The sequence below is a fragment of the Antedon mediterranea genome, chromosome 3 (assembly GCF_964355755.1).
Source record: "Antedon mediterranea chromosome 3, ecAntMedi1.1, whole genome shotgun sequence".
Classification (NCBI taxonomy): Eukaryota; Metazoa; Echinodermata; class Crinoidea; order Comatulida; family Antedonidae; genus Antedon; species Antedon mediterranea.
The window spans coordinates 26,151,982-26,176,858 of NC_092672.1; the positions used below are offsets into that span (position 1 = coordinate 26,151,982).

The 24,877-nt window shown below is 32.7% G+C and overlaps 1 protein-coding gene and 2 long non-coding RNA genes across 5 annotated transcripts; 2 read left to right on the forward strand and 1 right to left on the reverse strand.

Moving 5' to 3' along the window:
• Positions 1-2: 2 nt before the first annotated feature.
• On the reverse strand, positions 3-2,030 carry LOC140043765 (uncharacterized). Its single transcript, XR_011844397.1, has 3 exons — positions 1,805-2,030; positions 397-612; positions 3-287 (listed from the first exon to the last, which is right to left on the reverse strand). It is a non-coding gene; the product is annotated as an uncharacterized lncRNA (long non-coding RNA).
• On the forward strand, positions 691-23,915 carry LOC140043764 (uncharacterized). 3 transcript variants are annotated; one of them, XM_072088238.1, is made up of 14 exons: positions 691-1,288; positions 7,232-7,247; positions 8,437-8,456; positions 8,681-8,812; positions 8,940-9,257; positions 10,190-10,498; positions 14,596-14,892; positions 17,242-17,284; positions 20,564-20,710; positions 21,750-21,925; positions 22,209-22,280; positions 22,361-22,458; positions 22,539-22,706; positions 22,810-23,915. In XM_072088238.1, coding segments are annotated over exons 3-14 (2,040 nt in total). In that variant the 5' UTR covers positions 691-1,288; positions 7,232-7,247; positions 8,437-8,455; the 3' UTR covers positions 23,089-23,915. The 3 variants fall into 3 exon arrangements, with proteins under 3 accessions (XP_071944339.1, XP_071944341.1, XP_071944340.1); XM_072088240.1 differs by lacking the exons at positions 691-1,288; positions 7,232-7,247 and adding an exon at positions 7,747-7,780; XM_072088239.1 differs by lacking the exons at positions 691-1,288; positions 7,232-7,247 and having other exon boundaries at positions 8,218-8,456.
• Positions 4,605-5,749, forward strand: LOC140043763 (uncharacterized). Its single transcript, XR_011844396.1, has 3 exons — positions 4,605-4,779; positions 5,199-5,364; positions 5,492-5,749. It is a non-coding gene; the product is annotated as an uncharacterized lncRNA (long non-coding RNA).
• Positions 23,916-24,877: the final 962 nt, after the last annotated feature.

The window sequence follows — 24,877 nt, forward strand, 5'->3', positions numbered from 1 at the left end:
AATCACTAAAATACAAAAAATATTGATTAAGCTTTGTATAATTTTATTCAACTTTAAAACATTACATTATTCAATTCAACTGCTGAATTAATGGATGGCAATTACCAGTCTCTGCACCTTAAATAGAGTGTGGCCATCTCTTCTCAAACCAAAAATAGGCCTATTGTTAAAATTATCTAATGATGACATCTTTGGCAGTATTCTCTTCTTATCCCCATATATCTGAAACAGTGTTCTTGATGTCTGGTTCACCTTTTCCGAACATTTTCACCTGATTATGTACTTTCCTAAAAAGCATGAAATAGGAAGGGAAACTATTATATTAATATTATCATTAATATGACAACATCATACAATACATTATTGACATTGTTCTGATTTTTAAAGTCAAATTACCTTGACCACATGCTTCACATACTTTAAAGTATGTTCCTCTCCCTTTCCTCAGCTCGTAGTATAGTAGGCGCTATACTAGAGTATTACAGTACATGTGGTCACATTTCTTTCTCCTTTTCTGAACATTTTTATTGCTGCTGATTAGAGCAGAGGTGCTCTTTCATGTTTTAAACTTATTTTATCCCTCCATGACATCATGTAGATTGTAGGCTGTAACTATAATTAAAAATAATGATAATGTGTATAAGAATTTAATATAGGCCTAATAATACCCAGCTACTGTAACAGCCCACGAAATTCAGAAAAAAGAAGGTCGGCAAAAAATTGCCGACCTTAAATTCGCCAAGGTCGGCAGTCTCGGCAGTTCTAAAAATAGAAAATTCACCCCAAGGCCTAAACCTCTTGCTAACCTAAAAGGCCTAGCTAGGCCGGAGCCTAGCCTCCCTAGCTATGTTATGCAAAAAGAACTAGCAAAATTAACTTTAAAAAAATATAAAAACCTAACACTAAAATCTACAAGATAAATTCTATTTGATAATTAATTGCTGAATATCATGGTTCTGGAGCTAGCCGTACACAGAGCATAGTTGCTTGCTTGGCATAACAGGGTATTCCCCTACACAGGTCTGTGGCGCGCAGCGCTGTGCCCAGCCAGCTTGGTTGATAGGAAAGCATGCAGCTCACACACAAAATGATGTAATGGTTGAGTGAATTCAGGGATCATCTTAATTCCATGGTTTGTTAACTAAACACAACATGGTGGTGAATATGCCTGTTAAAATTTCAATGATACGATCCCTTAAAGTACCATGTTGTTGCTAGGAGGCTTGAAAGGAGGGATCTAGCCTAGTTTCTAGGTCGGCAATCTCTTGCTGTCCTCTGACAATTTAAGGTCGGCAATAAGGTCGGCAATTGCCGATTGCCGACGTGAAATTCGTGGGCTGCTGTAATAACTAATATTAATAACTAGGCCCCTGGCCTGCCTAGCTAGGCCTATTATTGATTATAGGCCTAGCCGGCTAGCTAGGCCTAGGACTGCTTTTAATTAAGTTTAAGGTCTAGGCCTACCTTTAGTAACCTAGCCTAGCTAGCCTATATTATGCCTAACCTACTAGCTAGACCCAGGTAAGTAGGCTAGGCCTGGTCTAGGACTAGCCCCCGCCCGAAAGGCTACTGTAGGCTAAGTAGGCCTCTAGACTGCCTACTTTAGGCTTAACCTAGCCTAGGCTAGGCCTAATAGAGGCCGCCTACTAGGTAGATAGGCTAGGTAGGAGGCCTCTAGCTAGCCATATTTATTTATTTAGCTATCATTTTTAAGTTTTAGGCCTAGCCTAGGCTTATAGGCCTATACAATAATTAATCTAATAAAAACAACCAAACTACATGCCTATAAAGCTTCGTTACTTACTTTTAACAGCTATCCTACACTGGAGAGGTGTGGGAGCTAGGCCTAGTTTAATTTTATAGCCTGATTTTTTGGGCGCAAACTCCTCAATTCAAACTGCATGTTTAACAACCGCACGCGCTTAAAATTATTGTTCAATTCCTGTTTCAAATAAATTTAGAACAGATGCCTACATTATGATATTAGATATTCTAATAATATTGTTAAATATGAAAGAAAAGTTTACTTATTCTAGACTTAAGCAAACCAGAGTAAATGACCTCTGAAATTCAATATTTTAACAATTGTTTACAGACATCTTGCGTGCGCATACGGTACGAAAATTGTACAAAAATTGTACAAAAAGGTGCTATTATGCACCTTTTAACTGATGTTAAACCTTATAGGGTGCCCAGTTGAATTTATCATGTTAAAGGTATTAAACTTTAATTTTCAGTTACAAGCCAGCGACTTTTTAATGTTCCGTAAAAAAAAAGATTTGTTCGAATTCCGATAGCTGTCCCCACAAACCTATCTATATTATTATTAATCTTTCTTATTTTTGTTTTAACTTACCACAATAATGTCATTCTAAAAAAATTGTCCTTATCATCACCTTTTAAGCTTTTAGAAGCCCTAAGTTAAACATATCAAGAAGCGTTCATTAATCTAATAGGTCTTATTTGTCACACAGTCACCATGGCCTACTTGGGCCTTTGCGGTGCAGTTCTGCACCTTTGTATACTTGTCTGCATTTTTCGATATAAAAGGTGCAAAAATAAACCTTTTATGAACTCTGCACCATTTTATGAGAAAAAGGCGCAAATTAGCACCCTTTTATAGGTTTGCACCTTTTATTGCACCTTTAGTTTTAAGTGTGTACTTTCAAATTTAATTTTCAAATAATATTGTTTTCAGTTTTTAGAACGCATAGTTAAACCATATTTGTTATTTTTAAAGTTAAGAGTACAATAATTGTCAGAATTAATACTTATTATATTATTTTTTTAATACTTATTATTATATATTAAAACTATTTTAAATGCATTTTAAAGCAAACTTACAAATTGCAATTGCAAATTCAATTTCTAACATAAATGCTGACCATGCACTGAATATATTTAGTCCTGCCTTGGGTTTTAATTTATTGGATTTTTTATGCCGCTATAGGAACAACACACATTGAACTTGAAGAAGAAAAGTCCAAGGTATTTCTAGTTTTAAAAAAAGGTGCTCTGTTATTATGTTAACAATTTACAAATGCACTCCTCCTACTAGGTATGAAGACTTAAACACAGCCTACGTGCTATTAACAAAGCATACATAATATCAGCACCTTTAAAAACGATTTTGTTTATTTGATCTCTATTGTGTCTTACTAATTATTAACCTTGTATTACAAAATGCAAGAATGGTAAAGAAACGATTTTGGTGAAGAATAGATAATTAATTCCTTTAGAAACCGAAAGCTGATGAAGTTAATACAGTACATCCTTAACTGCTTTCCTTGTTTATATAATTTCTGGTGCAACTTTTGTGTATATTTTTGTGTATATGTTAACTTTATGATAAATTATAGAAAGAGATTCAATACGCTGATCTTGATTTACAAGTCAGTACCTCAGGAAGAGTAATAGATAATGAGGAACAAACACCATATATGGAAATGTCCCATGGAAAGCTTGTCAGGAAAGGTATATAATATAGTAGTATTATACAATCCACAATTACAATTTTTTTTTTACTATACCGACATTTCGATTGATTCAGATGGTTTTTTTTTCAGACATTGTTACTTATTACAGCATTATTTATTTTTGAGTAATTATCTTTTAATTTGTATACAATATATAAATATTACACTAAATATTATAATAAAAATATTATAATCCTGTTTCTGATGCGAAAAAAATAACCGATTAATAACTGTGTGACTAATTACCCCTTATCTCGTGGCAGCAGAAACAGGAACAATTTTCAATTATTTACCGGTTATGGCAGCGTAAAAATAATTGTTTAAAACATCCACCATTTAACCGGCTATCATTGTGCAACTTTTAGCTGCAACACACACGGTTATTTGATTTACAGCTGTAGTATCTTGTACGTTTGACCGCCTGATCACATTGCATTTTGGGTAATGTTAATGTGTTTTTCAATGACCAACCACTGGTTTAAACGGTTATTTAGGAGTACAGAAAAGACCCTTTTTTATCAACATTCATAAATGACCTATAAAATTAAAACAATAAAATGTACTCCTAAATAGTCTAACAGCTCATATACATATACACGAAGGTACTCTATTTCTACTATATATCATATAAATAATATTTTAATGGCTTGGGAGGAGAGTGGATGTGTCGTGTTTTTGAGTTAGAAACCAATTTTGTAATTAAGTCCTATTTTTTTAATGGAATTTTTTAATTTAGTGCAGTGAAAACAATAAAGGCCAAATTACACAGACGAGCGGTAACGGTAAGCGGAAAACGCAAAAGTAGAATCTATGTAATTTCCTTAGGCCGGTGCACACCAAACGCGAAGCCGCGAATTTCGCGTTAAAAAGTGACGCACGCGGCAGGCAACGGACGCTTCCAGTGTGAACATACACGCGAACAGTGTACGATAGTCAAATTTCAACTTCAACGCGTTGAAAACGACAGCAGCGAAGGCTTCGCATGCGAATTTTCAAAAGTTGAACCGTGGTCAACTTTTTGAGGCGTCGCGAGCGCGGTTCGCGTTCGTCAACCAATCAGAAGTCAGGAATATCACTCATCGACGACACCGACGGCAAAAAAATTGTGGCTGACGTGACGAGCGAGGTCTTTATGGAAATACTTTGTAATTACCCTTCTTGTCTTTACGATAAGGGAAGTAAGTCATACACAGACAGAAACAAGGATTAATGCATGAAGACAAAATTTCAGACAAACATAACATCTGTGTAGAAGAATGCCAGAAAAACTAGGCCTAAAACGCGTCAGAGATCAATTTGTAAAGTGAGTTGGCAAGCCTTCTATTTCTAGCCTACCTATAGGCCTAGGTTACAGGCCATACTAGCGCCTAGCTAGGCCTACCTAGGCTAGGGCCTAGGCTACATATACCCTAGTAGGCTAGGCCATGCCAAGTAGTACTTATAGGCCTACATAATACTTACTAATCCCTACTAGTCTACTATGTGCTAGGCCAGGCCTAGCCTAGGCCTAGGTTAAGCCTACTACTAAATATGAGTACAGTAGGCCTACTACTAGGCCTAGCTACTAGGCTAGGCTAGGCCTAGCCTACTTATTATTATTCATTAATATTTATAGGCCTAATAGTTAGTTTATTTAGTGTTGTAAGGCTAGGATAGGCCTAGTAGTAGTAATAACTAATATTAATACATAAATACTGTTGTTTTTGTTTTGTTTTTTTTTAGGTCAATTAGATGAACATTGATAAATGGGATCCTTCAGGCTATTACCAGCGTTACAAACTCCACCAATGACCAAGCTAGTAGTTTAAGTGACCAGTATATTATTGCCATGGAATTAAGAGCAATTGCTCCTCAAAAACGTGGACTGGCAATTATGAGGCTGATACAGGTTTGTATAGACTTTTTTCAAATGGGTATGTCAGTTGGTGACATACATTGGCCAGAAAAAAATTATTTAAGCAATATGCCTTACTATAGCAATTTTTTAATACTTGTTTCATTTTTTTTTTAAATAGAAAATGGAAGAGATTAAGGAGGAGTTAGACTGTAACTAGTATTTATTAAGTGGTTATAGAAGGAAAGCTGAACTGAATGTCTTTTTTTAGCAATAGAGAACACATGGAAATATATGTATATGTTTTGTTATACTCCAATACTAAAAAAAATAGTCAAATTGGCTGCCAGCTAATGGAATTTTTTTCATTTTATAAGTGAAAACATAAGTTTTTTTGTTTTTTTTTCTATGTAAGTGATTAACTTTGTTAAAACTACAAAATGGCCTATTAAAATTTGATTTTAGTCATCTTCATTTTTCATGATTCTATGAGACAATACATCTTTAAGTTTAGTGTCATATTTTGGACAAGATATATTGTCTTCCTGAAAATATAATTTAAAACATTTTCGTTGTGTGTAATACAGTATAACACTTTAGGGTTAGTTATTCACTTTTAACAATAATAATATTTCTTCAATTTTCGTTTTTTTTTTGGGATGATACATTTTAAATTTATTATTTTGATATTATTTTGCAAAAGTATTCAGGAGTAGTAAAAAAGAAAATCTGGTTGATAAATGATACCTTTAAAAACAATGATTCACTATTTCAATAAGTGTATTTATGTGAAAAAAAAGTCATAAGATACAGTGTAGATATGAGTTTGGGATATTTATTACATTTAATCAAATGAGAATAAAACTGTATGTTTTTTCATGAATAATATAATATTTAATAATAATTAGAAAATAAATGTGAAAACTTTACATTAATATATAGGCCTATAGTTTATATTTTGAAAGTGACAAACCCATGAAGATTCCCAGTTCGTGTTTATATGAAATGTTTTATATGGTTATAATAACCTCTGTTGAAAGATATTTGTAACACCACTAATAAATAGTCAGCAGATCACATGTACGTGTAATCAACATGCAATAAATGCTTTAATTCTTGTAACTGTATTGATATTGGATACATCTTCTTCTGTCCTTGTGATATATACATACAATCATGCACATTTCAGGCTTTGGAAAAGGATAAAATTTTCCCACCAAAACCAAACACTGTGATTGGTGTAACCAGGGAAGAGTTAAATTACATTTTAATTTAACTCTTCTCTGGTTAAACTTACATAGGAAATACTTCAGAGTCATCCTCTCTGATTATTTTAAATGTAGCATTGTATTATTGGCCAACCCACTATCTAGGCCTAGCAATCGCGACGAATCAGCACATCGTGACGCGTTTAGTGGGAACCAACAAGAAAAACTAATAGACGCATGACAATTCAACTTTCAAAGCGATCCGTCGAATGACGCGTGACGCATGACGCTTTGCGGCTTCGCGTTCGGTGTGCACCGGCCTTTATGACCATTTACACAGAACGCGAAGCGGACGGGAGGTAAGCGGAAATACGTGCAGGATAGAAACAAATTCTGTGAAAATACCGCACGGTAATTATGGATTCTGGTCAATCAACGACATGATGTGGCGTCAGCTATTAACAACTGTTTTGAGTGAGTCCGTCAATAAATACGAGTGCCGTAGTAGGCATAGCCTAGTTCTGGAACTTCTTATTATTCAATACAAACAACTTGCAACTCGTCTGTGTAAATTGGCATCAACGCTTGACACACATCATTGATTTTAAATTTGTTAGCAATTATTTCAAAAAATTATTTGTATTTTCCTTATCAATGTTTTAAGAATGTACTGTTTATGTGTATCATGTTTTGTTTCTTTTTGTTTGTTCTAGCAAAAGACTCAAACAGGTAATGTTTTGTTGATTATACATTAACTGATTTTTTTAACTGCCAGTAAATATTTTGGTAGCTTACTCACAGGTTTTTTTTACGGTTTTAAGCAACACACATTTATTTCATGCTGCTATACTGTTCACTATTCACTAATTCCTTCTGTATCACCTATGGGATAATGCTGTTTCAAAAGGGTTCAATTTATTTACATTCTTTTTAGTTATTATCATAATGTTATTAGAATTAAGGTTAATATATTATTTATGTGGTAGTTAGTTGTAATCCATATCATAACATTTATATTCAATTCTGTGTTAAATCACTTTAATCCAGTTACCTTGTTTTTAGTTTAATGATATATTTGATTTTATTTTGGAAACATCATAACATACATACAATATATGATATAAACACTTAATATATTGAAATTTATTTCCATATTTTATAAGATCAACATCAACAAAGTATTTTTTCCGTTGCTTTTCTTTTGCTGTCTTCCTTTGGAACGGTTTATCGATCTCTATCCATCAGGCTCATTAAATTTAAAGGTAGCTTTAAAAACTCGCTTTTTTAACTCTTAGTTTTCTTTATTTTTTTAATCTCTTAAATCACATTGCATCTCATCATGCGCTATAATCCACATTATTATAATTTTATTAAATCAAGTAGCTAGACTTTTTGCTAGAAGAATGTATACAATTATTAACCTTGTTTTAATAGTTTAATAAATATATACTACCCTTGTATATTTTTCTTTTCATTTAAATCCTTCAAATGCAGTTCTCTTGTATTTGTGTAGTCCATAGTTCATAAGTGTGCCTGCTTGAATTGTTATTAATTGTTCAAAATTGTTTGCTTTTACTTTGGAGTGTGTTTCTCTGTCAGGAAAATCTCTCAGGGTATTTCATGATTTCATTTTATTATGTAAATCTGCATTAGATATTTGTTTATATTTTTGCATGGTTAATAACAGTTCATAAATTTGTCGAAATGGTTTTATACATAATAAGTAGTAATATAAGTACTCCAACCATAATGCATTCGCAACCGTACATTTTCATCCGATAACCATCCAGAAATGGAATGAGCCGCATGTGCGCACACGTCTTAATAAACACACCTGTATGACATTCTAATGTGTGGATGGTGTGTCTCGTATTTTCCTGAAAAATTTGTATTATTACATTTTTTTTTTTTTTTTTAGATCTGAAAATTCATATTCAAGTAAGTAACATTAATATTATTTCAATTTTACTTGTAAGTTATAATTGATCAAGTTGTAAAGCTTATTAATAATATAGTATGTTAGAATCAGTCAAATAAATATAAATAGGCCTATATGAAATGATGTAATTTGTTGCTTAATTAATTAATAAATAATTAATTAAATTAAAAGCATATAAAAAAAGATGATTGTGACATGTCTGTATATGTATATTCGTTTGAAGTGTTTGCAAATGGTAGAGGGAGAATAAGCCTAAGAGTGCAAAATCCTGTAGGATCTGATTCAGGGACGTACAACTGCAACATAGAGGGCAGTAGCCAGCAACATCCAGTCCGCAACAGTTTATCTGTTTATTGTGAGTTTTTATAATTTATTATTCTTAATTGTTCACTAAGGTATCTATGTTATTGTTTCTCTTCTTATTTGTTTATTTATTTATTGTGTTATGAAATTCAGGATTTACATAATATTTTTAAACAAAGGGATAAAGATGGTAAACCCCGAGTACTTAGCAAGACATGGTATCGATAATTTTGAAATGAAGTGCAGATATGGACCAGAAGATATGCAGTTAACAGGTTACAAGTGGAAGAAGATTAAAGAAGATGGCACAACAGAGATCGAGGATTGTTCTAAAGATCCTAATTTTGAAGTAAAATGTTACCAAAATAGCATTCTCTCGTTAAAGAAAATAAGCAATTTTGTAATTGGTGATACTGGGAAGTATCATTGTGAAATTCATCCAATTGCTGAAGAAAAAAGTCTGAAAGCTTCTACAAAGCTGACAGTAGTAGCTAAAGGTAAGTTTTTTTTAAAATAATTTATGAACACTGTACAGTAGCGGATTTTGTAAATAAGGCGTGGTGATATTGTGTGTAGTACATATTATGTATTGTAAAACAATGTGCTAATGTTTTATTTTTTTGCATTAAACTGTTCAATATTTAGAGAAAACTGTTCAATATTTAGAGAAAACTCAGGCTGCCCTTCCCCGTAAACCATGGGTCTGCCTATGCTGTACTATTCTTATTTCAAACATTTATTTTAGATACTGAATTAAAAATAGTTTTAGTAATATTTTGTAATTCTTAAGGTATACGTTAGTGGGCTAAAAATTATGATACAGAAATTGATCTGTTGATTTGTATGCCTAGCTAAACAAATCTAGTACTTGGTTGCAGTCCTACCAAACACCATGCACATCCTGCATCACCACACATCACATAATGATATGAATAATATACTGTGTGGTGTTAAATAGGGTTGCGAACTGTTTAGTATGGAAACTAATTCCAATACAATACAGGATCTCTAAATGATTGACTATCGTAAATTTTGGCCTTACTTATTTTACATTTGTATTTTAAAATGCGCTATATGTGAACATTTGTGTAATTTAACACGTATGAATTTGGATTTCTTAAAAGGCAAGAATAACTTAAACGAAAGGCCAGCCAGTGTGTTTACCCATAGGTCATTTGGCCTTAATATCGAATGTTCAATTTAAAATTGTCTCGGTCTAGTCTTATTTGCGAAATTTAGATTTCGTGCGTGTTTTAATATTGTAGAAACGAATCCTGGTTTTATTAAAAGATTCAATAGAAGTGAAATCAGTACTTACAATAAACATAAGATATTTATATTTTTCGTTAATTCTTTTCAGAATGATTCCATTGATATTTACAGATAAACACATATTTAATGAACATTGTATTTGTGTGGTTTTTTTTAGATCCAGTATTGACAATAGAGAAAAGTATAATGTGTTTAGCAGAAAACGCCATTATTCCTTTTCGTATGTTATCAATTCCACAAAATATCAATGAATTTATTTTTGAAAAACTTGAATCCGGGAAATGGAAGAAAGTTGGAAGTTCAAAATGTTCTGGCAGATTGTGTGTACATTATGATACAGTAACACTGGAAGGATATCTTACAATTCCAACAGTTGAACATTCAGATGCTGGCGAATACCGCTTAAAATGTGTGACAGATGAAAATGATATTGTTTACTTGGCAAACTGCAATTTAGATCTGGCCTGTAAGTATATAATGGCAAGTTAAATAGCAACCTACATGAGCAAATTGACTGCATAAAAGAATTAAGAAATAAAATAAGCAACACATTAACAAAAAATTGAAAAACCTATCCAGTTACATCTTGTGACAAGTTTTTGTCTAATTGAACTATGGAAGTACTTATTTTATACCTCCATAATTGTTGAATACACTTACATACTTACTGAATACAACCATATTACTGCATTCTTAATTGAGGTTAATTATTTTTAGATAAATTGAATGAATAGAATATTATCTTAACGTTGTTAAGTGTATTACTCTATAATTTTACTCCTTCTGTACAATGACAAACATTTAAGTAAGGATAAATACCCTATAAACACCCTATATGACACCTATCAACATAAATGACTGTGAATTAGATACAGTTAACTATGCAAAAATACTCGGTGTTTTCATCCAGGATGATTTAAAATTTGATGTCCAGGTTGACCATATCCTTAGTAATGGAGGAAGACGTCTACACATGCTTAGCCTTTTAAAACAGTTTGGGATTCCTTTTTAAGACCTTGCCCAAGTGTACACCACATATGTTAGACCAATTTTCGAGTATGCAATACCAGTATGGCACTCTAGTCTTACTGTTGCGCAGACAAATGCCATAGAGTCCATGCAAAAACGTGCATGTAAGATAATTTTGGGTAAAAATTACCAAGACTACAACACTTCCCTTAACATTTTGAATATTAAACGACTAGATGAACGCCGCGAAAATACATGTCGTAAATTTGCTACAGATTGTATTACATCTAATAAATTCAAGGATTCCTGAGCTTTCTGTTAAACTTAGGAAAAGAAAAGAATTTGTTGAGCCCCTATGTAAAACAAACCGATACTATAATAGCCCTAAGCTTTATCTTACACGCCTCCTTAATGAGAGATAGATTTTAACTCAGTAAAACTAAAGACATTTTTGAAGACGTATAAATAAATTAAACATAATATGTGAATATGTACAAATAAATATATTACTACTGTAAATACCTTAATAACTCCATAATTTTCACATTTTCTAATTTTATCAAATTTCATAATCTTGTAAATAAATAATCAATTTCCCTTATTTAATTAAATTTTTAAATTTGTAGATAAATTTTAGCTAAATTTGTATTTTTATGTATTTTTCTTGTGCAATATGTTTGATTCCACTTTTATTTGTTCTTTGATTTCTATGTGAACTTTATATACTGTTTTATGCCTGTTTTAAATGTTTTTATATTTGTAAGTATCATGTAATTCAGCCATTGGCTGCGATTTTGATATGCAATAAAATGAAATGAAATGAAATGAAATAAATAGTTTATCCACTTCCTCTTTGCTGCCAAAAAACACCTATTTATACTAACTGTTTTAATAAATTCACCTAAATTTTATAGTAGCCTAAAAAACTGACACATAACTGACCGCCTACTAAGCGCATTGCATATTGGGTAATGTTAAAGTTTCTTTCGTTTATTTCCACTCACTGATTGAAACACTTTTTATGAGCACAAATTTAGCAAACATATTCTCATCTATTTTCAATGGTCACCATTCTTTGGTAATTTTATGATGAGCCCCTGATTCCATGTTTTTAGAAATTCTTTATCCCATAAATGTTCAAGACAATCGATTTTTTTCTTCCATAGCCTTTGTTCTTTCTTATTGTAGTCAAGTACCTCTTTTGCAATTTCCTTGTATGCAGTTATAATTTTACTACATTTCTTTCCACCACGTCGTCCTCATCAACACCTTCTAACGCTTCAAATCTGTTATTTAGTTTTATTGAAATTGTCTTCTCCTATCCGAATGTTCAAGCTTAATTGTGTCAAACGTAATCCTGCTATTTCTGTGCTGATGCTTACTTTTTAGTTTCAGTTGAACTTGTGTGCGATTTAGATGGTCACTTACGATGTTAGCACCTCTCATAACACGAATGATGTCCTATATGGATGATCTGTGTTGCTTACTAAAGTAGTATATGATCTATTTGGTTGTGTGTCACTCCTTCTCCAACATACGCATTATCCTATTCTAATATACTTTTTTTAAACATTTTCTGTGCTACTCAGGTGCGACTCAGCAGTCTAATAAAAAAGAAGTTTGCCTTGGTGAAATACGAAAGCATCCTCCAAAAGAATTTGGTCTTGGTAAAATTGCAACATTTCAGCAAGGACTAACAAGTTTTGAAGTTGCATCAGCAAAGACCATGCGAGATGGCCACAATCGTTTTGTGTTGTATACAGTAGCTGTTAAACATTCAATTGGAAAAGACACATCTCAGGCCCTGATTGACAGAAGATATACTGAATTTTACCTTCTGAATAAAGTATTAAAACGCAAGTACCCTCATATTATGAAACACGTTGTCTTCCCAAATAAAGTCATCACTGGCAATTTCCGTCACCACTTCATCATTGAGCGAATTCGTGCATTTGAAAAGTTCTTAACCAACATCTACACTTTTGAAGAGATTAGAATTTGTCCAGAATTTCAAGATTTCTTCTACAACAAAGACCTTTTCAACAAAGAATGTAATAATGGTATTATCATATTTGAAGTTTGAATGTGAAATTGGAAACATGGCATTTAAATATGATATGGGTGGGTCTGGGTTTACAGGGGATGCCAATGATGATTTAGATTCATTTATTCAAAGATTTTCAGATCATGCTTCATTGCGGGATTATACAGAACACACAGCCCTTTAAGCGTTGAAAACCGTTTACAGCTGGTCATGCGAAAATGTTTCTAGATACAATAGAGGTGGAACATAGGAATTCTATAACTAAAAAACGGGACTTGTTAAAAGCAAATTTTGAGGGTCAATCCTGGAAATGGGGTATTGAATCGCAGTTGTTAACTAGGAAACAATTACATTCTGAAACCATTGATAATAAATATGCGTCGAACATTATGTTATGGGGTAAACAGATAAAGAAATCAGATTCTGAGCTCCTGTCTATTTTTATGATATGGTTATTGCCGAACATTCGTGCATTTGTTTTTTCTAAAGAACCTCAGTCTTTTCGAAATGCTTTAGATGCAGCTCGGCTAGCCATATCCGTTTAGCCTTCCTCTGGTACTTTTATAAATAACCATCCCAAGTCCAGTGTTAGTAATAAAAAATACAACGCTAGATACGCTCGCGGGGATGGTCGTACAAGTTTCTAATAAATTAGACAGCATTGAATCGTCTAGTCGGGTTCAGGGGTGATTCCTCCTTCTAATAGTAATGTTTATGATATGAAAAATGCCGATATATCTAGTCGGACATTTAACTCTCGAATTATTTGTTGGCATTGTGGTTTTCGGGGTCATATGCCAGTGACTTGTTATGCTTAGGCAATAAATACGCAACACCTTACTCGGTACCGTTCACTTTATTCATTCTTTGTGTACAACCTCCTGCCCGGAACTCCCCCACTGTACAAATACCTCGTCTATTTAAACCAACCCACAGGTGGAAAATATGCAAATAAGTAATTGCGTACAACAAAAGAGTAAAGACGTCACAGCAACTTGTTTCGTCCGCAACAGTCGATTTTTCTTGGTTTTCGTTTCTTTTTCCAATGTCATGTTTCCACATTAAACTTCCGTATCGTTTATTTTCCTCTCCCACTTTTGCATTAACATCTCCCATCAGGATGAGTAGGTTATGTTTGTGTATGCTATCTATCCATCTTTCAAATACCTTTATTAATCATATTTCATGTCTTGTTTTTTAGTCTGTTTGTTAAGGTCCTCACACAAGCTACGGGTATCTAGGATTGTCCCACTCTTTCGTTTAAAAGTTTATTGAGGGAAAATAGGTTTTTAGATTTTCTATCTAGTGAAAATGTATGTCTAGTTAAATCTTATATACTGTATAGTATTTCCTAATTTAATCAAGTGTAAGCCTTTTTTTTTAAATGAAGTTGAGTAATTTTTATTTGGTTTAATACGGTAATAATCATATAATAATATCATAATAATTCTACATAGCTAACAGTGATTACTTTCCTTGCTATTCTCACCAATATCAAAATATACTTCTATTTAATTTTGCCATTATTTATTGTTACATTTTTTTTAAAGACATGGATGATTGTTTTGCAACACTTGGAGAAAATGCTGTTTTAACTTACAAATATGAAAGTGATAAAGATATTGTTGTTAGGTGGTATAAGAAGACTTTTGATGGAAATACATTGATACTGTCTTCTAGTGAATCGAGGATAAAACAGGTAGAAGGAGCTAACAAAGGAACCATTGGTCTTAATGAAACACGGTTGGAATTTAAGAAGGTAGTTTTAACTGATGCTGGAGTGTACATATGTAATCTGCGTAAGAAGAACATACCTCATGAAATCACAGCAAATCTATATGCACCATGTAAGTATATTGTTATATTTTTTTTTCATTATGATAATAATTTAAATCAAGTTAACACATCCACAAATGCTTTCTGACGATGTAACAGTATTTCGCTTTTTATTTTACGGACGAAAAACACGGGATCAAGTCGTGGCCCGTTTACCATTTACCAACATAATGAAGTAAATATACCTTAGCCCAACCATGGTTGTGGCTGAGGTAAGAACATTTTAAGAATATCGGCTCTACGTCTCCAGAAATTGCAATTGTATTGTTTTTATTTGGAGGGTAAACATTGCACAATCTAGATGTTCTCCTTTATTACGCACATGGTGGGTCTAGGACAACTACCCTCTGGACAACTACACCCGGACAACTACCACCCGGACAATTACTACCTGGACAATTACCCTGCTAGGACAACTACCACCCGGACAATTACCCTCTTAGGACAACTACCCTCTAGGACAACTACCCTCTAGGACAACTACCCCCTAGGACAACTACCCGCTAGGACCACTACCCCCTAGGACAACTACCCCATAGAACAACTACCCATAAGAAAACTACTCCCTAGGAAAACTAAACGCTAGTACTACTACCCCTGGGTAGGTAACAGTCAAACCAATATTCCATATTATTACTGGACTTGCAGTAAACGTAAAATGACAGCAGCATGACATAAGCTCTTACGGTAAAACATTTGTTTTGGAAAAGAAAAAGAATGAACAAAATCAGGCCAGTTGTATCGATAGTAAGGGGCTGATAAAAACAATGTTTATATTATGATTTTTGATGACTGGTGACACCTACACCTTAGTCATTTCGTTTAATTTCATTTATTTTGCTTTTTTTGTTAATAATAATAAATTACATTTGACATGAAGATGCCATATATAAATCTAGGAACACAGTTTACCAAGTTGCACCAGTGTAGAGGGTAGTTGTCCATCGCTTTCGATGGGACGTCCCATTCCAAATTTACAAATTTAATATAATTAAATAGACTGGTTAAGACCAAACATTGGTTATTTCAAACTCATATAAGATCATGATAGATACATAACTAAATAATATAAAATAACAGATAAGCAACACTAACTCTAAAGTTTTCATTCGTAGAACACTGTTTAAGTTTAACAGAAAAAGTTTTAACATCAAGTATGTCTACGCATATGTCCTGGATATCTGAAGGTCCCAGATCCGAGGGAATCTAAATAAAATAGAAGTTGTCCTCGAGGATAGTTGTCGTAGAGGATAGTTGTCCGGGTGGTAGTTGTCCTAGGGGGTAGTTGTCCGGGTGGTAGTTGTCCTAAGAGGGTAGTTGTCCCAGAGGGTAGTTATCCTAGGGGGTTATTGTCCGGGTGGTAGTTGTCCTAAGGGAGTAGTTGTCGTAGAGGGTAGTTGTCCTAGGGGGTACATGTCCGGGGTAGTTGTCCTAGGGGATATTGTCCGGGTGGTAATTGTCCGGGTGGTAATTGTCCAGGGGGTAGTTGTCCGGATACGAACATGATATCGTCACTGTGTCGTGTCAGAAATCTTAAGATTTTATATTAAATTGCCATATTAGTAATTCATCGTCTCGCTGTTTCTTGTAAGCTGCGTATTACGTTAAAAATAAAGGTACTTATGACGTCACTAAAACGTAACTTTAACGTTGTTTTTACTTTTCAATTTCTCAAGCTGCGTCACACGGGCCTATTTTGTAGCCTGTAAGTTGGTGAAGTGATGGTACATAATAATGCAATAGAATAACTGAAGCGTAACCATTAGTTATGTGTACCAACCATGCAAATGCAAGTTATGCATAGCTTGCTTGGGTTATATAAATTAATTAACTAATTAATTAAAACAGTACAGTACACCAATGTGTGGCTACCAGCATAACAAACGTAATTCCGCGATTGCAAGATAGTAAGAGTGTTACAAAGAGTTAGACAGCTCGAATTTGAGCCACGGCCCATAGTTTACAGAGCTTCGCTTTTTAGTAGTATTGTAAACCATTATACTGTACAATTATGACATAAACATTCATAAACAGTTGTCATTATATTCCTTTTAAAAAAACTTTGATTAAAAATATAAATACCAATTTTTTCCAAATGCTAACGTGTAAATACATTAAATGTTGTCTTTTACATAGCTTTAATGTACTTGGATTTGTTTTGTTTTTTAAAATATGGATGTTCATAATGTTCTTGAAACCAAATGTTTCTAAAAACACCTGAAGAATTAAAGAAAATAAAGGTGTCTTTTTAATATTGAAAGATTTTTTCATTTGACCTTACAGTATATTATCAAAACAAATCATTTATGATACAAATAAGAATATTGAACCTATTGAATAGTGTTTTCTTTTTTCTACAGGGGATGTGTTTACTGATAATATTGAATCAGGTAACATTTACAGGTAAATAAATTATTTCTTTAATTAGTTGTTTTAACTGGTATCATCTTATTAACATTGTTAACTAAACAGGGGCGGATCCAGGATTTTGTAAACTCTAGAGAGTCTACACCAACTCAGCCCCAGCATGGCTGGGGGTGAGTTCAACCGATTTTGAAAATATAACACCTCTAGATGGTCGGAAATGGCACTCTCATGTTATTAAAAATGTATTAAAAATTGATATTTTAAATATGAAACTGCAGGTACTAGCCTATTAAAAGGTGACATTTTCCCCATAGGCCTACAGGTATTTTTAGTAAAAACGTCACAACATGGCGCTTAGCGCTAGTCAGCGTTTGCACATGGCGGAAAAAGGTACTTGACAAGGGCCGTTGACAGGACCGTGGCAAAGCGAACTTTGTTAAATGACGCCCCATATGGCCGGAAATGGTACTCTCGCACATAAAATTCATGAAAAAGACCAATGAGCAAAACGATCATACTTTTTCCCTCCAATAAACACACGTGACTAATTAAAGGACGATACCATTTTGTTGCCGATTTCATTCACTCGGTATTTAGTTTGATTGCGTTGCGTTCAAGTTCAATACGAACGTACATATAGGGGAAGCCCCGAAAAAAGCGCAAAATTGAATGCTTATTATAGCTCAATATTTATTTACATCAATTTGTTGAGGAAATTAAATATATAAATTTAAATAAATATAAATAGGTATTAATACAGTTGCGTGGGTGGCCTAGAAAAAAAAATCGGTTGCTATAATGTAAACTACAGTACACAGACCACAGTTAGTGTACTATATTATTATTAACATATCCTCTATGATGATGCATGATACACTATAATAATATAATACTGTAGGTATCTACGGTGTTCCATTTTTGACGTATCTACACTTTACGCATGCTGACTGTGTCAGCGATCTAAACAATAGGTAGGCCTACGCGGTTGTATGGTGGTGTCCTTTGTACGAATCGTTCCTGCCCCAGCTCGCTGTATGGGTACGATACACGCGTCAATACCATGTTACATCCAGGGAACAAAATGCGTTTATTTTCAGGTGAAAATAGGCAATTCATTTTGCAACTCTTAGAAAGACAGCAATGGCAGTGGTGATCTCTAATCTAGTATTTTACATATGAGAACTTTCCGGAAATTTAACGAAGAGTTGTTTATTTCTGATCTTGCGTCTGCCCCGTGGAGTATTAGTGAGGCGTCCGAGGATGCTAACGAGGCTTGGGACATTTGGAAACAAATTTTTACTGATATTTGTGATATTCATGCTCCTATGGTGACGATCAGGAGGAAGGGAACTGATATTCCATGGCTTACAGACAAATTGGTTTCCCTTTCTCATGATTGTGATTATTTAAAACAAAAATCCGAAAAAACTAAGAATATAGATGATTGGAATTCTTACAAAAAGGCAAGAAATAAATTAAATAATTTGTCTAAATCACTAAAACGTGACTATATAAATAATAAATTAAAGGATAATGTTAATGACACTAAACCACTAAAACAACTCTCAATGTAAACGGTAATGAAATAAACAATCCAACTGATATTGCTAATCATACATATTTTTGTTCAATTTCTAATGAACTTGCATCAAATTTTAATGACAACCAAAACGATATTATCTTTGAGTCGTTATCACAATTTCAACAACGTTTCACCTTTAAAGATATTAATGGAAATAAAATTGAAGCTTTGTTGGAAAAGTTAGAAATTGGAAAAGCTAATGGAATTGATGGGATTTCCGCTAGGTTACTTAAAATTGCATCATCACAAATGTCTCAAAGTCTTGCCTTTTTGTTTAACTGGTCATTAAGATCTGGTGTTATTCCAAGTGAATCGAATGTGTTCTTCATACTTATGTGATGTTTTGCAATATATTAGTGTACACAATATTCCAACCAGAAACTCTGAAAATAATCTGTTGTATTTGCCCAGATGTAACTTCGAAATATACAAACGTAGTTTTGTTTATTATGGAAGTTCACTCTGGAATGGCCTACCTTATGAATTAAGAAAACAAAACAATTATAACCGTTTTAAATCACGTGTTAAGATTCATTTAATTGATTTGTTGCCGGTAGTCTAGGATGGTTGCAGTGAAAAATAATTTAAATTGGTATAAAAAGTTATAATTAATAATGAGAACAATTCGTTTAGTTTTAGTTTAAGTTTAGTTTAAGTTGTTTTAAAATTATGTTTAAATGTGCCGTAGGGCTGCTCGGAAGAGCAGTTTTATTCTATTACTGAGAGGGCTACCCTACTGAAAGAAAACGAAATAAAAAAAAAATAATATAATAAAAAGTCAATTAGCACGGCGCTGAAACAATGTGTTTTAATCAAAAGTGAAAGTACTTTACTCCTACACTTTTTTCGTGCGGAGGGTGCGCCCTCTCTGGATCCGCCACTGCTAAAAATCTCAGTCATAGTATTAAAAAAGGAAATGTTAAATTGGAGGTTATACTTTGGAAGAAAGGAAGGTTTATAATACATATGTGAGGGATATGTTGAATTTAAAATAAACCATTTGATGTGCTGTTTAAAATGATTACAGTGCAAAGTACTATTAATATTCTACGGATCACACAAAAGAAACATCATATACATGCATACTTATTCGACGTACTGTACAACCATCCAAAAGCAACAGTTATAGCTGCTTAAGTTTACGGCGATGTTTCGCAACCTATTGGTCGTTTTATTCATTAAATAATTTGATTGGTTACAAAATAATTTCCTATGCCTATAAATTGTCTACAAACTGATCTACAAAATTCGGATTAAGTTGTTTTCAATCTTTTTAGAACTGTTTCATGTGAGCAAAGAGCCTGTATGCATGTTGCTAAGTAAATCTGATTGTTATATTTGGTCAAATGCTTTGTTACACTAGTTTCTCATGAAAAAAAAATCTATAAATAATAATTATTGTATTTATTCTTAAATTTGTTTAATATTCATTTATTTTATTTACAACGGCTACATATACCAGATAGCTACAATAACCATAACCATTAAATATCCCTCTTTAATTAATCCTTGAAACAAGAAACACTTTATTACATGCTTCCCACATTTTAACATTTGTTTAATATACGCACTATGTTTTTCCATTTCGACATTTGACATTTTACAATCTGCTTTCTTTTAAAAATCCCAATAGTTTTGGTTTAATTGTGGGAGATTCATACAGTATACAACATTTTTTTAATTAACCTCAAAACTATTTTTTTTTTAGTAAAGGAGGTTTTCTTGTTTTTTAGGCAACCAGCTGTTATTTTTATGAAGACTAATTGTCTTGTCTTTTGTGAACAAAACAACTCAGTAGTAATGCGCCTGGGGGAAATCATTGAAGAGGGTCGGATACAATGGCAACATCCACAAGTGATTTTGAAAGAACATGATGCAAGGTAATAATATAAAGAAATATATTATAGTAAATTGATAAAGTCTAAAATTTGTTGACCAAACAGGGCTAATTGAAAATTTTGAATAATGATAAATTCAGTAATTGGGTATAAAGAAATTATAATTATAAACTAAAAATAAAGGAAAGATAACTAGACAATACAAGGGGAAAATATTGGTAGATTCAGTACACTATATTTATGCTGTTATAGACGGCAGCAGTTAATATAAGTACGTTTTACAATTTTTTAGCATTACTGTAATGGGATAGATAGAATATATAAATATGATTTAACATAAATAATGTTCAATGATTATGATAGTATTATTAGTATTAAGTATGATATGTGTTAAAAATAATATTAAAGGGTATAAAAAAACAGAATATTACGAAGAAAAAAAAAGTAGAAGATGTATACAAAAAGTGAATTAAAAAAAAGGATGAAATGTAGTATAAATAAATACAGTATATATATATATATATATATAGGCCTATATGAATAAATGTGGTAGTTACCCACGAAAGATAAAAACAAATGTAGTTGGCAATACAATTGATGAATATATAGGCTTAAAGCTACTTTGAAATTGAAGTAGCCTACAAACAGGTGAGTGAGTGGCCTAGCGGTTAAGACAGTGGAACCGTAATCGCGTAGCCATAACATCGGCAGCGGTTCGAGGCTCACTCACTCCATGGTTCTGGTGGTAGAACGAGTCTTCTCGGATAAGGACTATAAACCGTAGGTCCAGTGTACACAACTTGCTCGTGTGCACTTTAAAGAACCTAGTACATCTTTCGAGACGAGTAGGGGGTTACCCCGGTGTATTAGTACATCACATCCACTGATCACCAACTGGGCCCTCTGGGAGATCAGTTTTTGACTGAAGAGGTTACCCAGTATAAAGATAAAACAAACAAACAAACAAAACATAAACTATTTAATCTAAATTCAATGAAATTTGTGTGGTGGTTCTTTATATTTAAAAATGATTAAAATATACTAAAACTGTTTTGTCTTATATTGACTATTTCCTGCACAGCATTCACAATCTAGTACCACTTGTGATAGATATGGAAGATGAAAAAGCAATGCTAATGTGTATTAGCCAAGATAATAAAACCAAGGAGAGGAAGATAAAAAGGATGATAACTAATGACTGTGGAAAACGTTGGAAAGGACCAAATGATGTAAAAGTTGATTTGACAGGCATTTATAGTCAGTATAATTTGGTTTGTATAACAGTTGTTAGTTCTGTTAGGTAATTACCAAGTATTATGCTTTGTCACAATTAATGATGCAACCTGAACAACTTTCAAACAACAGTGGTACGTGTAATATATTTTAATAATGTCTTTATATGGTTTATTGTGAAAATATATTGTTTTACTGTAAAAGCTTAATGTATATGCACTATAAACTAGAAATGCATGCAAAGCCGTATGGTGTAACATTTTTAGCAAATATTGTACCTAACTATACTATTTTATTTTGTTTTTAGCGCTTACAAAATGTGTGTGCGTAAATTCGAACGAATTGGTTGTTGCATGCTGGAAACTAGAGAATAATGAAAGTAAGACAACTTTCCAAAGTAAAGTGTCAGTAATGTTAAAGAATGGGTATGATAAAACTGTATTGAAATTATTGTTGCAGAAAAGGTGTTTGTAATGAAAAGTACTGATGATGGTCGTACCTGGAATATTGTAACTGGTTTTAAATCACTGGATAGTACCTTAGGAAATCACACACAGGTAAGAATCATATCATAAGAAAGCGTGTGTTCCATGTTATCATAGATTTGGTCAAAACACATTACACATTATTTTATTAGGTTGTTAAATATGAAATAAAAAACAAAGAAGTCATCTACTTCATCTGCTCATTGAATGACTGTACGCAGTGTATCAGCAATGAAGGATCTGGACAATTTGATGCGAGGAGTGAGGATCCGTCAGAAGCAAATCCAGAATGCCTGCTATGCATACCCAACAATATTACAGTATGTGTTTCTTGTTACACTGTTATTTCTTTAGCAACACAATCTAGGCCTATCTACTTTTTTTGTAATTTAAATGTAAACAATAATATCTTTATTTTTCTAGGGTGGCATTGTACGCATACCGAAAAAGACCGATGGTTTCTACCAAATAGCAATGACAAGTCTTGGGAATAAAACAACTGAAAAGTGTCTTTCTCTTTACTTAAGTAAAGATGGTTGTGAAAACTGGTCTCAGTTTTGCCCACTAGGTCTAGTTAATGCAGAAGAATCTGACCTAGCTTATGTAACAACTTTGATGGAAGAAGTCGGAATAGTGTTTGTTTATAGATATGGTTCAGAAACAAAAGGTTATAACATTGGACTACAGATGATTTCTGCTTAGAATTTGAACAACAAAAAATAAATATTTTGAAAGCAGTGAAGTGATTCAGTCTTATTCTCATAGCTATACTCTGCTATCTGCACACCATACTGATTGTGTATGTGTTGTGGCACAATGGTTAAATTTGGTTAAATACAGTGACGTTAATGTTTGCTTTTTTAAATAGAAACACATGTTGTACATATAATACTGTAGTTGTAATAGTAGTTTAGTTTTAAATATCACGAGAAGCATGTATGTATTGTATTATATTAAATTTACAAATATATGATATTTGTGAGAAATATTTTATTTTTCACCTATAATTTAATTTTCTCATGCATGAATTTATATACAATGATCCTAAGACAAAGTTTTTTCCGACTATTTGCTGACCAACCTACTGTACCTCACTACATGTTATGTGGTCAGATAAATGCATTACTGGCTGTACCATCACCGCTGGGATAGATTATTTAAATTATATTCAAATATGCTTGATCAAATTAAGTTCTTTTAGCATACGGTGCTTGTCTTGTACTATACAGTAATATAAATCTTACTTAAAGCATGGAACTTTCTTTAATTGATATAAGACATGATATGTAACTATTCAATAGAAATCCATGGCAAACTACTGTATGTTGATTATCACTGCAAGCGTACAAGCTATTGCCGTGTATTCTGTATGATTTAATACATAATGTTTACGCATTTAATGAATGTATATAATATCATATTTTGGTCATTTATCTTAACTAGAGTAAATGCAGTTGTGTGCTATTACTATACTATATTTATCCTTTTTGTGTGGAATTTTATTTAAGTTGTTTGATTAAATGTTTTAGTACGAGAAATACATGCTCATAGTACGAGAAAAAAAAGTGTATTAGTTTCATTGGAGAATGATGTTACTAATAGGTCGCCGTGAGTCAGCGCCCTCTCGATTAAAATAATGTGAAAGTGTGTAGGCGCTATTATTAGAATCTATAGACGATATACTGTTTATATTTTCAGAAATGGCAAAATATATTGAGATAATTGATAATTAGACTGAGATATAAATATCTGATAATAAAGTTTGAGGAGAAAAAAGAGAAAAGCTTGTTGAGACATTTAAAGTTAAGTCCAATCAAAAGTAATATATAATTTTCTTCCTTAGAAACATCCAGCAAAAAGTATTGTAACAAAATCAAAGTATTTTTCGAGAAGAGACACGTTCCTACTTTTTTTATTTAATTATGAAAACGGGGCGGGAATATTTGGCGCTTTTATCCGGGAAATTTCCTTTTTAAATGAAAAATGCGTTTGAGTACCACAACCGTTGTTAGATATTTGTAACGTAGGCCTACTGACACTATCAACGCAGCCTAGTTGTAGCTGAAACCTCTTTTTTCCTTTTAGCGTTGGCTATGTGTATAAGCGACTACGATAACTCCAGAGGGCGCCATATTTAAAAGAACAATCGGGACAAAAAAGTTCCATCTAAAATAATATGAAGATTTTATGGTGATGACATGACTATGATGAAAAAATGTGAATGGAGTGATATTTAAAAAAAAATAATGTAAATTATAAGAAGAATAATAAAACTAAAGTACTTTTAAAAAGTATTTTGTTACAGAAATTGATATATAAAATGGATTTCTATTAACAAATATTAAAAGAAAATAATGTTTAAATATGTGTATCACGTGTGTTAAAATATATATGCCTAAATCACTTAAAGATGTATTGACCTTTTGACTAATCCCAAAAAAATAAAAAAATAAATATTTCGAAAAAAAGTTGGTCATTTTGAAGTATCATA

What these genes read in the sequence shown, in the direction of transcription:
- LOC140043764 (XM_072088238.1), top strand. An exon ending in AGCAAATCTATATGCACCAT is followed by an intron (nt 14,893 to 17,241) that starts GTAAGTATATTG and finishes TTTTTTCTACAG; the next exon opens with GGGATGTGTTTACTGATAAT. An exon ending in GAAACTAGAGAATAATGAAA is followed by an intron (nt 22,281 to 22,360) that starts GTAAGACAACTT and finishes TTATTGTTGCAG; the next exon opens with AAAAGGTGTTTGTAATGAAA.